Source organism: Perca fluviatilis, chromosome 8 (assembly GCF_010015445.1).
Source record: "Perca fluviatilis chromosome 8, GENO_Pfluv_1.0, whole genome shotgun sequence".
Lineage (NCBI taxonomy): Eukaryota > Metazoa > Chordata > Actinopteri > Perciformes > Percidae > Perca > Perca fluviatilis.
The window spans coordinates 34939229-34954906 of NC_053119.1; the positions used below are offsets into that span (position 1 = coordinate 34939229).

At 42.2% G+C, this 15678-nt stretch overlaps 1 protein-coding gene across 2 annotated transcripts in view; it reads left to right on the top strand.

Moving 5' to 3' along the window:
- LOC120563677 (guanine nucleotide-binding protein G(o) subunit alpha) overlaps positions 1-15678 on the top strand; it is a 142850-nt gene that overhangs the window by 91666 nt on the left and 35506 nt on the right. For both annotated transcript variants that reach the window (XM_039808030.1, XM_039808029.1), the window contains exon 4: positions 8674-8834. In XM_039808030.1, coding sequence (XP_039663964.1) covers positions 8674-8834 — 161 coding nt within the window. The remainder of the gene's footprint in view (positions 1-8673; positions 8835-15678) is intronic.

A 15678-nucleotide genomic window follows, 5' to 3' on the forward strand; every position in this document is an offset into this window, starting at 1 on the left:
GATGCGAAAGGTCCTACAGTAAGTGGTGTAGTGCTCTGATTGGCTATTGAGTGGAGGGACAGAGGTAAGGAAAGAGAGAAAGGACCAGATGCAGAGGATGTGGGAGGGATGATGATGATGATGACGGTGGTCAAGATGATGACACCGGTGATAGCCTATTCAATGTCCAAGCCGGGATATAGAGAAGGCAAACAGATAGCACATCTATCATTAGCCTTGAACGAACACACACACACACACACACACACACACACACACACATACACACACACGCCTGCACCCTCTCAGTGCAGTTGTGTATGAGCAAGAACATGGTCAAGCAAGCAGAAATGTGTTTCTACACTCCCATGGATTTATTTTTGTGTATGAGTGTTTTTATACACCCATATCACATTTCTTTCTGGACTGAAAGGCTCCGTCCCCGTAATGAGAGTGTGGGATATATATACATATATATATATATATATATATATATATATATATATATACCTGACGACATAACGATATACATGGAGACTGGAAGCTACAGTACAGGGACTGTCTGAAGCCTCCTGTCTCGTCACAGTGACCTTTACAATCTCTGAACTCAGTCGGACACACAAACACACACACACACACACACACACACCTTGGTGACAGCGTTAAAAATAGTTCAACATAACAAGGGTGTCACAGAGGTGAGAAAGGGAGGAGCAGAGCAGGTTAGAGAGAGGGGCACAGAATGTAGAGTTATGAAAAGAAAAGGGATTTGGAGGGGGGGGGGGACCAAAAGAGAGGGGAGGAGCACAGAAAACTGTCCAAAGGACAGTGACATAGGCAAGAATGAGAGAGGGAAGGCTTGTGTGAAGAGTCAAAGAGAGGATGGACAGAAATACAGGAGGCGGGAAGGAGAGAAAGAAAGAGAGGGAGAAAACAGAAACATGACGCCAGGAGAGGACGAATGGAGAACAAAACAAACATGGTCATGGGCACAGATGGAAGGAGAGATGAAGGACAGACAGATACAAAACACTGTAGAGAAATGAGTAGATAGCTAGAGGTCAGATAGAACGAGAGAGATGAGGATGATGGAGGGATGGCTAAAAGAAAGACTGGGTGACTGGAGGAGGTCAGGTCACTGGAGAGTTGGTACGCTCGGATGCAGAGAGTGCTAGACGGGACGGAGCAAACTCCCGACAATACAGGAATAATAAAGAAATGACAGATTCTAGTTTTTTGTTTAAAGATTATTTTTTGGGCTTTTCCGCCTTTAGCAGCACAGCTAGGTGAGAAAGGGGAGAGAGAGAGGGGGAAGACATGCAGGAAATCGTCACAGGTCGGATTCGAACCCTGGACCTCTGCATCGAGGTATAAACCTCCAAGTACAGTGCCTTGCGAAAGTATTCGGCCCCCTTGAACGTTTCGACCTTTTGCCACATTTCAGGCCTCAAACATAAAGATATAAAACTGTAATTTTTTGTGAAGAATCAACAACAAGTGGGTCCCAATTATGAAGTGGAACGAAATTCATTGGCTATTTCAAACTTTTTTAACAAATAAAAAACTGAAAAAGTGGGCGTGCAAAATTATTCAGCCCCTTTTACTTTCAGTGCAGTAAACTCTCTCCAGAAGTTCAGTGAGGATCTCTGAATAATCCAATGTTGACCTAAATGACTAATGATGATAAATAGAATCCAGCTGTGTGTAATCAAGTCTCCGTATAAATACACCTGCTCTGTGATAGTCTCAGAGGTCCGTGTAAAGCGCAGAGAGCATCATGAAGAACAAGGAACACACCAGGCAGGTCCGAGATACTGTTGTGGAGAAGTTTAAAGCCGGATTTGGATACAAAAAGATTTCCCAAGCTTTAAACATCCCAATGAGCACTGTGCAAGCGATAATATTGAAATGGAAGGAGTATCAGACCACTTCAAATAACGAAGACCCGGCCGTCCCTCTAAACTTTCAGCTCATACAATAGAGAAGACTGATCAGAGATGCAGCCAAGAGGCCCATGATCACTCTGGATGAACTGCAGAGATCTACAGCTGAGGTGGGAGACTCTGTCCATAGGACAACAATCAAGTCGTACTACGCACAAATCTGGCCTTTATGGAAGAGTGGCAAGAAGAAAGCCATTTCTTAAAAATATCCATAAAAGTGTCGTTTAAAGTTTGCCAAAAGCCACCTGGGAGACACACCAAACATGTGGAAGAAGGTGCTGTGGTCAGATGAAACCAAAATCGAACTTTTTGGCAACAATGCAAAACGTTATGTTTGGCGTGAAAAGCAACACAGCTCATCACCCTGAACACACCATCCCCACTGTCAAACATGGTGGTGGCAGCATCATGGTTTGGGCCTGCTTTTCTTCAGCAGGGACAGGGAAGATGGTTAAAATTGATGGGAAGATGGATGGAGCCAAATACAGGACCATTCTGGAAGAAAACCCTGATGGAGTCTGCAAAAGACCTGAGACTGGGGACGGAGATTTGTCTTCCAACAAGACAATGATCCAAAACATAAAGCAAAATCTACAATGGAATGGTTCACAAATAAACATATCCAGGTGTTAGAATGGCCAAGTCAAAGTCCAGACCTGAATCCAATCGAGAATCTGTGGAAAGAACTGAAAACTGCTGTTCACCAACCGCTCCAATCCAACCTCACTGAGCTCGAGCTGTTTTGCAAGGATGGAATGCGGCAAAATGTCAGTCTCGGTCTGTAAGCCGAACTGAAGACATCCCCCAAGCGACTTACAGCTGTAATCGCAGCAAAAGGTGGCGCTACAAAGTATTAACTTAAGGGGGCTGAATAATTTTTTTTATATATAATAAGTTTTTTATTTGTTTAAAAGGTTTGAAATATCCAATAAATTTCGTTCCACTTCATGATTGTGTCCCACTTGTTGTTGATTCTTCACAAAAAATTACAGTTTTATATCTTTATGTTTGAGGCCTGAAATGTGGCAAAAGGTCGAAAAGTTCAAGGGGGCCGAATACTTTCGCAAGGCACTGTATATGTGCGCCTGCTCTACCCACTGAACCAACCCGGCTGCGACAGATTCTAGTTTTATAAGTCTTATAAACCAGTGACTCAGTTCACATCATGATGACCTGCCGTTGTTGACAGTCCACATCGACTCTGTATAGTACACAAACAATGAAAGTACAAGACTAAGGTCACTTTCACACCTGTACTTCAGTTCATTGGCTCTGGACCAAAGAAAGAAAGAAAGAGATTGCCATAGTTCTGGTCTAATGAACGGCTTCGTATGATATGGTATGAAAATGTACCCACGCCAATTCTTATGATATCCTACCAAATTAGGCGTCCGCTGGCCGGTAGGGTTGGGTATCATTAAAAAATTTCAATAGCAATGCTGTGACTTTGATACTGGTTCTTGAACAACTTTGCACACCAATTTCATGAAAACATTTTGACAAAAAGAAATTACAGCATCACACATCACGGCACAAATCTCTTTAGATTAGAGTTTTTTCTGCATGTCTCTACGTTCAATCACAAACATTATTAGATCTTCGTAGAAGCATTCTGCGTGCTTATTGGCCCCATGACGCTGACGAGATTTGCTCCTCAGCTATTGAAATTGGGTATTGAACGACGAGGCATTTTTCGATCCTCGATACCAAGGAGACAATTGAGTTCGGTACCCAGCCCTACGGGCCGGTCACATGACAGTTAAGTTTAGCGGTCTTTACAGTGAAATGTAGCCGACAAAAAGTTACTAGGAGCCGGCTACGGAGCACCGTGAGCTGCCGGTCGTTTCAGTGGCCGTCGCTAGTTGAGTTTAGCCGACAAGACTGCGAGCCGGGTACAGGGTACCGCGAGGTGACGATCCTTGGAATACATACAAATTGCTTTACTTTTTGTAGCTATATGTACGGATGGTACACAGACTGATAGTTAACTTCTTGATCTTGACAGTTTCACTTGATCTTAAGCCACGCCAATGGCATGGGTCTGGGGATGGCAATGTCTGTGGTCGGGTTCTCCACTTTGGTCCAGACTGAAATATTTCAACAACTATATGATGGATTGCCATGTAATCTTATACAGATATTCATAGTAACTAGAGGACAAATCCTGCTGAGGGTGGCGATCCCCTGACTTTAAGTCTAACGGCATCATGAGGATGACAATTGTGGTTCAGAGTGAAATATCTCGACAACTCATGAATTGATTGCCGTTAAATTTGCTTCAGATATTCAAGGCCCCTAGAGGATGAATCCTACCGACTTTGGTGATCCTCTGACTTCCTGTAGCGCCACTGTCAGGACCAAGCTTTCACTTATCGTGTGAAGTATCTTAACATATACAGGATAGATTGGCATATCACTTTGCACCGACATTCTTGGTTACCAGATGATGAATCGTACTGACGTTGGTGATCCCCTGACCTTTCATCAGGTCAATTATATATGTTGTCCAATACTTTGGTTTATGACTAAATACCTGCTTAACTAATGAGGTTCCTATCAAGGAAAGCTGGGAAGGAGAGGGCGAGCTAGAAAAGGATTATGGAAAAACAGAAAAGGAGTCCATAATGTGGGAAATCAATAGGAGAAAGAAAGAAAGAAAGAAAGAAAGAAAGAAAGAGATGGAGATGCCTTTCCCATTCTTTAAAGGGCTTATCAAAGCATGCGTCTGTTGAATTTGGACGAATGAATCAAGTTTCGAGTTAATATGTTGTAACATCCTGTTAAAAACACACTTTATCAGCAAGCATCATTGTGAAATCGCTCCCTGTCCGCTGGAGAAGTCTACGTTGACATCATTGGCTTTTTAAGGTTTTAAGCTTTTAAGGTTCTCACCTCGGTAATCGAAATCTCTCAGTAAATGAAATGTATTAAATTACAACGGCTCCACTGGTTGCACCAGCAGGCCACTCCCAGGTGTGAGTGTGTCAGACTGGGTGAGTTTTAATCATGTTGCTGCTGGAGGAGCATAATGCATACTGTCAAATCTCCGACCCCACGTAATCTGTTATTATCTCCTCCTGATTGCTCTGTAAGCGGTGATTTTAAGGGGGTATGTGGAAACTCAAACCGATCATGCCCTCAGTTATTTTAATTTCAGCCTGAGCGCCGTGCGATCTAATTATAATGCCTGGATAAAGTTGCAGTAAGGGAACGACAACACTCATCCTGATACGATACTGTTTCATTGGTAAAAGTATTTAAATCTTTAGGACATAAGAACTGATCATATATTGTTCCAGTGATGGAGTCCGCCAGGTATCACGTTGCATAGTTTATTTAGATATTTGAACTGTCTTCACTCTGTTTTATATATCATTTGACTCAAACATTTCTGAGGCCACAGTAATAGAAATAACACATTTATAGGTTGTAGGTTGAAACCTTATACACTAGTATGCTTAGGTCCGTTATACTCCCATTTCAAGCTTGCTGACTGTGAGGGGTGGAAGTAACCAACTAAATGTTAAGAGTACAAAGGGCAGGGCCTTATGCCACGTTCCATTTACCTCGGAACTCGGAAGACGGAGCTGGGAATGACGTCATACCCGAGTTGAATGCGTTCCATTTAAAAGTCGGATTTTCATTGTTTTCATTAGCTCTGGCCCGGTTAGCTATTGTTAGCAATACCAGTTGATAACAACGCATTACGCCGTTTTTTGTGCATGCAAACAGCGTAACAACATGTCCACAGATAGAAGTTGAACCTGACTGATTTAGTGACACAAATAAGACAGAAGTGCTTATAACTTTATGTTACTGCAGCTTTCACAACTGTTCGGGCCAGCCATGTTGGACTCAGGCTACTGCGAGGTTGTCAGAGTTCTGAGCTTGGAAATCTGAGGTCGGGGGGGGCGTGTTTCCGACTTTGACCTCGGAAAATCCGAGTTCACGGAGGTCAATAAAGCGGCATGAATTTAAAGAACCAAAAAAAAAAAAAAAAAAAAAAAAAAAAAGAAAATGTGCAGCTGGTTTACTCATAGCTATGTGGCTAACTAGATTTTCCATAAACACAGAATGACACATCTAATATAAATGAAATTAAACAAATATAATGTTTCAAAAATAATTGTGTGGCACTCCTTAATGCAATAATGAGACAGGATTTCGAGGCAAAGGTACAATATTGAATTCCACCAATATCATCCCCGTCTATAACAATTAAAGGAGACCTATAATTCTTTGCTGTATTTTCTGTCATATCTATAATGTTACAATGTCGGATGTTCATGTTAAACATGGCCAAAGCTTTAAATGAGTTAAAAGTATTTAAAAGCAATCCCTGTGAGCCGAAACCTCAGTTTTCCCATAGACAGTATACAAGAATGGACCAACAGATCCCGTAGCTCTGGACGGAGACCAGTGAAGGTTATTAGAAGCACTTTTCCGGTGATCGCTAACTTTACTGCGCAGCCTCCAAGTGAGAGAGAAAATGTAAATGTAAACGTCACGTAAATGTGACGTGAGCAACGTGTCTGAAAGTTGGAAGTCTTCTGGTAGCTGTGCCAAGAGAAATCTCAATCATTCCCAATCTTACAGAGAGGGAGAGCGTAGGTATATGTAAGGAGATAACATGGGCACAGGCTAATTATTGATCACTAATATGCTAGTTAACATTAGTAATTAAACTTAAACAGCTAATGTAAGTCGAAACTGCCTGCGAGCTTCTCCTGTACTATACGGTAATTCCTGTATTATGTGACACAATCGTTAGCCTATTTTTACAAAAACGTCTGCTACGGAGCCATAACGTGAGATACAAGGTAATGGAGCCTTTTACACATTGTCGTGTTTCTTTAGAAATAAACAATGGACAAATAGAGTCTTTAAACGCTTCAGATGTAAAGTTATTCGCTGTCAAGTGACGTCAAAATGAATGCTAGTCAGTGGAATGCTAACGGGAGGTGATCTCTTTGTAGCATCAAAATGGCGCCATAGGAGGTTCGAGTTCTGAAGCGAAGCTTACCCCCTTGAGTTTTCCCACCGCTTCCGACGCACAGTTTGTTTTACTCTCAACTCCGTGTGATGTCATACTGAGGCGTTTTTTATTCTTTTCCATATATGGTCATCTGCTCCAGGCAGGCACTACTGCAGCGTTTACGTTAACGGTACACACCCTTCCACATGTAGCTGCATGCTAACGTCAGGGAAAGCTGAACCATGGCTGTCGATGTTGTTAACTTCTTGTTCACATTCGGTTCACATTCTTGCTGGAACGTGTACTATTTGGTTTAGAAGCCTTTATTGGTATTTTTTTTTTTTGCTATATACTCCGTTGCACAGAGGCAGCGACAGCAACAGCAGAGCACAGACACAGACACTCTGACTGGCCAATCAGAGCAGACTGGGCTTTTTCGGGAAGGGGGCCTTTAAAGAGACAGGCGCTCCAACAAAGCGTCTCAGGCCGAGGGTGAATACAGGAGCAGAAGCCACAGGCAGTATGAGAAATATAAGTGATTTTTGAACAAGAAAGCATGTAAACATGTAGAAACACACAAAAAAAACACGTATGAACCTGAAAACGGTATATAATAGGTCTCTTTTAATGTTACAATAGGAACCATATAGCTAATAGCTTGCTTGTATCATGCAATCAATGTATGAGAAAACGTCAGCACCTTATTTGCGGGACTATTATGATCTTATGACCTAAACAGCTTGAGGTTTTAAGACATTTACTCTTTTTCAGCTACAAGGATTGAAACTTTTCAACTTTTTTATTGACAATATAAAAAATATATATGTATGCACAGCGTTACCACGAGGCATCGCATCTTTGTACAAAATTTGTCAAAAGGATAAAACCCAAGAGCTTCTTTTCATTGTTGTCCTTTGGAGGAGCTGATTTATCTGCATCTTTGTCTGGAAAGAGCTAAGTGCAGAGCCTCTACCCCTGAAGGAACCAGATCCAGATCACTGCTGCACGACAACGGTCTCCTATGCGTCCTTCTGCAGCTATGAAAGAAAAAGACCCCAAAGAAAACCTTAACATTTTTGTCAAAGTCAACCTGGCTGATGCTTTTTAGCGAATCTCCTTAAAGGTTTGTCCACATTTGCAGTTTGATGACATTAAAATGGTATTGGAACTCAGGCCTTCCTCATAAACTGCGGTAGCTCTCTGGTGTGTTTCTGCCTCTGCACTGATTCAGGGTTTGTAATGACACATGAATTTTAAATGATGCTTTTGTGAAGGCTTTTCACCGGGAGAACAAACGGACCAGCGGGAGCTGAAAAATGCCCTCATTCTTTTCTCTCTCCCCCTAATCTTGTTCTCTTCTCCCGTCATCTCCTGTAATCGCCTTCTGTAATTGTTGTTACCCTTAAAGCTCCTCTTCTTCTTCGCTCCTTTTCATCCTCCATCCATGTTAATCCTCCCCCCTCCAGGGCATTGCTCTTGCTCTTCTGCTATATGTAATAGCTCTGTATTTTCTTTTTTTTATATCGCACTTACACTGTCAACTAACAAACCGTATTCATCATACTGTAGGGTGTCTGTTAACCCAGTGGCACAGTGTTTGAAATGCATTGTACTGTACTGACAGTCTCTCTGTGGTGCTTGTGTTTGTTGACAATAATTATGCTAATGTCTTTTTGAGGTGTGATGCAATGATTACAGCACTTTTAGAGTTTAGAGAACACGCTGCTCCTCTGAAGAATACCAACCTCCTGCTTCTCCCCATTGGGTCTCCTCTAGGCGGATGCTAAGATGGTGTGTGATGTGGTCAGTCGTATGGAGGACACAGAGCCTTACTCCGCCGAGCTGCTCTCCGCCATGATGCGTCTGTGGTCCGACTCAGGGATCCAGGAGTGTTTCAGCCGCGCCCGCGAGTACCAGCTCAACGATTCAGCGCAGTAGTAAGTACACATGGTCACTTCCTATTACGTTGTGGTCTGTGGAGCAGAACACACCAAACAGCCAAAGCCTGATAGGACAGATTTCACATGATTAGACCACACACCGTTTGACTGTGAGTGAGTGTGTGTGCCTTTTTCTTGAAAATACCTAACAGCATTAGAAAGTGAATGCTGTTTTTCTTAAGTAAAGTGTGTGGGGTTTTTTTTACGTCCATGGTGAAAACGCTTGAATCGATAACCGATCACTCAAACAAAGATTGATTTTATTTGGAGAATCTATTATTTTAACCCAGCCCTATTACATTTTCAGAAAAGCATTGATTTGCGCCGCTGTCTGCCTGCTGTTATCATCCTAGAATATATTTAATTTATAATTTGATAAATACCTGTTGGAAAACAGGTCAACTGAGTTTGTGCACATTTGCAATCCTTGTGTGTGTTTATAGTGAGCGATGTGACAAAACAGGGTGTGTGTGAATGCCGTGGTGTTTGGTTAGTTCAAGTGTGTGTGTGTGTGTGTGTGTGTGTGTGTGTGTGTGTGTGTGGCATATCTAGGCTGGGCTCATCAAGCATCCCTGTATGTGTTTGTGAGTGTGGACTGTCATGATTTATAGTTCAATCAGACCTGAATATCACTGCCTACACTGTGTGTGTGTGTGTGTGTGTGTGTGTGTGTGTGTGTGTGTGTGTGTGTGTGTGTGTGTATGTGTGTGTGTTTTCTTCATGAGACATACAACTACCTTGGACATAAAATCAGCATTGCAGGAGAATGGAAGGAGCAAGTAAACATCATCTTGTCCGAGTTTACATCTAGGTTGGACATGATTGACTGTTGCCCACTGCCTCTGACTATGAAGTTGGAGGCTATCAGACAGGTAGCATTGTCAAAAGTGCAACATCTGTTCTCCAACATTCACATTCAGCAGAAAGTTCTGAATGAAATGAATAATAAAATAGTGAGTTTAGTGCGAAAATGGTTTGGACTCAACACACACAGCACCCGTGACATTATCTTTCACCCCCAGTGGGAAGGGGGGCTGGGAGTACCAAACATAGAGTGGATTTATACCAGCATGCGGATTTCCCATCTTCTGAACATGCTGAACAGTGACGACAAAGATGTTCGGGAGTTGGCTCGATCCTCCCTGTTCCTGGACCTAAGAAGACGCAAGGTCCCATTAGCCAGGGAGTCGGAGCCCCACTTCCTAGGATTCAAAAGAAAAAACAGTGGAAAGCTTGATACCCACTCTGCTGGTTTTGGGGTCTGGTCGGACTGGCCAGATCTGAATGACCTCTGTATCAGAACAGGAGTGTCACTGAAGTGGGTGCGGTCTGACTCTGGGACTGTGATGGTCTCAAAGGACATTATAACTGGGCAACAGGTATATATATATATATATATATATATATATATATATATATATATATATATATATATATATATATATATATATATATATACTTAAGGCAACAGCCACATATGGTGGTCACAGTCACCTGCTAACAGCTGCAGGTGCCCAGCGAACTCTGATGGATTTACACCAACATCAACAACATCAACACTGGACTGGACTGAAACTTCAGGGAAAACTTGCATGTCTAACTTTTGCTGATCACTCTGTGTCTCACTCATTCCTCAAGAACACTGCACTCAATGAGGACATTCTCACATTCACAGTAAAAGCCAGATTACAAGTCCTCCCTATCAGACTCAACCTCTCTATCTGGTTCCCAACAACTCAGGCCCCTCATTGCTTGCATCACACCTCAGAACATATCACTGAAACTCTGTCTCACATCCTAAATGGTTGCCATGCCTACAAAGGAATGTACATAGCACGTCATGACAGAATAGTAGACCTCATAGTGAAAGACATAACAAACCATTTCCCTCTCTCAGTAAGAATGTACAAACATTCTCAAGTAAAACCATCCATGTTCCAGCGCTGCAGTAGTAATCCTAGCACTCTCTTACACCTGGTGGCCAATACACCAGATGTAGTTATTATCAATGAGGAGTCCAGGGAGGTGCATATTTTGGAGGTAGGCTGCAGCTTTGATTCCAGCATGGAGGAGTCTTTCTACACCAAGGTAGTTAAATACCAACCACTCCTAAACACCATCTCAGAGCTAGGTTATAGGTGCACACTACTCATTTTCATATTTGCTAGCCTAGGAAACACACACAGGCTGGTAGTAAGAGGGCTGCAACAACTTGGAATGGCCAAAAAGAGGGCTAAACGGCTTGCAAAGTACTGCGCCACATCTGCTATTATTGGCAGCCGCCACATATGGCGGAGACGCTGCTACTTATATCCTTAAGAAGTGAGTATTGTGCTACTTATACTCTCGAGAAGTGAGTTTTGCGCTTGGAAGTGATATTGTGAAGATATGCTGCGTGTCACTGGTCCATGAGTTTGTGTCTTGTATTATATTGCATCTGTAGTATTTGTGTCCCTGTACTATTTTTCTTTATGTGGACATAAATAAATGGTTAAAATGTGTGTATGTCACCTGCCCAGCTGAGTCTGGATCAATAGATCAGTCATTAACCCTGCTTCTCCCCCCCCCCCTCTTAAATTCCACCACCCACTGTAAAAAACTAAACTAAAACAAGCTCTCAAACACCACTATTCATTTCTAATCTTCTAAATGTGATCATACCCTAGCTATTACGACACACAGTCAATCACCATTACAAGTACAGGGCCTGATTTATGCTGAGTGCCCGTGCATGGGCACTCAGAGAGAGAGAGAGAGAGCTGGAGAAACACAGCGAAGGAGACGTAGAGAGAGAGAGAGAGAGAGAGCAAGGAGGTGTGGGGAGTTATTTCCCTCAAGTGCTATGTTTGTGCATGTAGCCCTTGTTTAATTATGCACCATACAGTACATCCAGTGAAATTACACAGTGACATAGGATGAAATTAAAATAGAGTGATGGATGGAGTCATAAATCTTAGTTGCTGTGGGCAGCATATACCACTTGTATAGGCTCCAACCACGGATGTAGTGAATGAAGCCATTGTATTTCTTCAGTTGATACACTGGCCATTTAATAACATGAATTAAAAATGACAACAAACCACATCTAGAGATGAGATCAAATGGACCATTTGGATGTTAATGTGCCAGCTGAAATAAGTGTCCAGTAGCAAAGCTAATGCAGACACACGGGTAACATCAAACTGAAAAAATACAGAAAAGACAGAAAAGACTCAACAGGGCAGAGAACATGAGAAAATGTAAGTTGAAGAGGGGGGAATTCAAACAGAGACTAGGACAATGAAACCATTATAAAAATGTACTGAATGATACAGACCGAAAGACAAATGAGACTAAAAAGGCAAGGAAAAGAGTGAGTCAGTAAGTCAAAAATGATGAGAGAGCAAGAAAAGGAGGAGAGAAAGAAAGAGAGAGAGTTGCAGCACTTATTTCTCATCATGGAAGACATCTTGGAAGTGCTAACATATTCCTGTCAGCATTTACATGTGGTCAATTACTTCAAACACAACATCCGCTGTGTGTGTGTGTGTGTGTGTGTGTGTGTGTGTGTGTGTGTGTGTGTGTGTGTGTGTGTGTGTGTGTGTGTGTGTGTGTGTGTGTGTGTGTGTGTGTGTGTGTGTGCCTTTTTCTTGAAAATCCCTAAAAGCAGAAGAAAGTGGATGCTGTTTTTCTTAAGTTAAGATATTTTGTCAGTTTTTGCTGTGAAAAGGCTTTTCAGTTGTTGGGTATTTCGTAACAAGGTTATAGTACCAGAAGGGTGTCTGTGTGTGTGCGCTTGTGTGTAACCATACATGCATGTAATGTGTTTGTATTACATAGAAAGCAGAAAGCTCTATTCTGAGAGGAGCAAGTACTGCCTGAAGCCACCTCTCTTTCTCTCTTTCTCTCTCTCTCTCTCTCTCTCTCTCTATATATATATATACAGTGCCTTGCGAAAGTATTCGGCCCCTTGAACGTTTCGACCTTTTGCCACATTTCAGGCCTCAAACATAAAGATATAAAACTGTAATTTTTTGTGAAGAATCAACAACAAGTGGGTCCCAATTATGAAGTGGAACGAAATTCATTGGCTATTTCAAACTTTTTAACAAATAAAAAACTGAAAAGGGCGTGCAAAATTATTCAGCCCCTTTACTTTCAGTGCAGCAAACCTCTCTAGAAGTTCAGTGAGGATCTCTGAATGATCCAATGTTGACCTAAATGACTAATGATGATAAATAGAATCCAGCTGTGTGTAATCAAGTCTCCGTATAAATGCACCTGCTCTGTGATAGTCTCAGAGGTCTGTGTAAAGCGCGAGAGAGCATCATGAAGAACAAGGAACACACCAGGCAGGTCCGAGATACTGTTGTGGAGAAGTTTAAAGCCGGATTTGGATACAAAAAGATTTCCCAAGCTTTAAACATCCCAAGGAGCACTGTGCAACGATAATATTGAAATGGAAGGAGTATCAGACCACTACAAATCTACGAAGACCGGCCCCTCCCTCTAAACTTTCAGCTCATACAAGGAGAAGACTGATCAGAGATGCAGCCAAGAGGCCCATGATCACTCTGGATGAACTGCAGAGATCTACAGCTGAGGTGGGAGACTCTGTCCATAGGACAACAATCAGTCGTATACTGCACAAATCTGGCCTTTATGGAAGAGTGGCAAGAAGAACGCCATTTCTTAAAGATATCCATAAAAGTGTCGTTTTAAAGTTTGCCAAAAGCCACCTGGGAGACACACCAAACATGTGGAAGAAGGTGCTGTGGTCAGATGAAACCAAAATCAAACTTTTTGGCAACAATGCAAAACGTTATGTTTGGCGTAAAGCAACACAGCTCATCACCCTGAACACACCATCCCCACTGTCAAACATGGTGGTGGCAGCATCATGGTTTGGGCCTGCTTTTCTTCAGCAGGGACAGGGAAGATGGTTAAAATTGATGGGAAGATGGATGGAGCCAAATACAGGACCATTCTGGAAGAAAACCTGATGGAGTCTGCAAAAGACCTGAGACTGGGACGGAGATTTGTCTTCCAACAAGACAATGATCCAAAACATAAAGCAAAATCTACAATGGAATGGTTCACAAATAAACATATCCAGGTGTTAGAATGGCCAAGTCAAAGTCCAGACCTGAATCCAATCGAGAATCTGTGGAAAGAACTGAAAACTGCTGTTCACAAACGCTCTCCATCCAACCTCACTGAGCTCGAGCTGTTTTGCAAGGAGGAATGGGCAAAAATGGTCATCTCGATGTGCAAAACTGATAGAGACATACCCCAAGCGACTTACAGCTGTAATTGCAGCAAAAGGTGGCGCTACAAAGTATTAACTTAAGGGGGCTGAATAATTTTGCACGCCCAATATTTCAGTTTTTTATTTGTTTAAAAGGTTTGAAATATCCAATAAATTTCGTTCCACTTCATGATTGTGTCCCACTTGTTGTTGATTCTTCACAAAAAATTACAGTTTTATATCTTTATGTTTGAGGACTGAAATGTGGCAAAAGGTCGAAAAGTTCAAGGGGGGGCGAATACTTTCAGCAAGGCACTGTTATATATATATATATATATATATATATATATATATATATATATATATATATATATATATATATATATATATATATATGTGTGTGTGTGTGTGTGTGTGTGTATGTGCAAATGTCCTGCATGTCCTGACCTATTTACCACAATACACATACACTCTGTTTATGATTTACATCCCCTGCCTTTGTGACACAGTAGTATGCGTGTGCCCACTTAGTCACAGCCTCTATATAAACACTATGCAATGACATTAAGGTGCCAGTTGAAGTAGTTAAGTGGACAGTGGACCAGAGTGGGGCTTCGGTGCTTTGGTTTATTACACTTAAAGACTGCAGTATTAAAAGATCAGAGTGCATCGTGCCCACTAATAGCAGGCAGTCTTGAGTATACTTGTTTAGAACTAATTGAAGTTAAATGTCAGACAAAATGGCCTCCTTCTCCATTCTTTACTACCGATATTGATTCTGCGTCTTGCATTGCATTTGGTTATTGAACATCGTTGAACTTCTCACCGTGTAATGTACTTTAAAGCTACTTCAGCCATGTGGATCTTAATAGATAGACACAGTACGTCCCGGGGCTGGTGGGTACTGTAATTTGTCCACGCCTGGCTTTAGAAAGTCAATTTGTTGACAACACAGGTAACCTACTGTTTAAAGCCATAGACATGAAATTAGTGGACGTAGTATCTGTGACATCACCCGTTGGTTTCTGAACTGTCGCTTTGAAACCTTGAGTTTGGCAATACGGGTGTCGCTATTTTGTTTTTTTGCAACTAGATGGGACTATTTTTTACGAGAGGGTGGAGCTGGTGACGCGGCCAAGCCAGTGTTGTTTATGGTTGCAGTGGTGCTGCGCTAAGCTAAACACGGCAGGGAAAGTTGCAGATTGTAAACCCTTCTAAAGCGAGTCATCCAGTGGAGATTTACCGGCGGGTAAACGCAGACCTGCGTGGGTACTGGCGCCATTCATCTGCATGTAGAACATGAAATTGGCAAACATTCCCTTGAACTAGCGATTGAGGCCATAAACTCATTATGAATAAATGTTTATTGAGGTGATAAATCAAGTGAGAAGTCGGGTCTTTTTCCCTTAGACTTCCATGCAAACAGAATGCAGGTTTGAGGCACTTCTGCATTGGCTTCACTTTTCAGACCCAGGGGCGACCTCTAGCTCACCCACTAGAGTTTGCGCCCCATGAAGGCGGAGTCCTTTGCAGAAGCCAGGGTTTGAATCCGACCCGCGCCCCCCCCCCTTTCCTGTCTATCCCCTGTCATATCTAATAAAGGGAAAAGCCCCA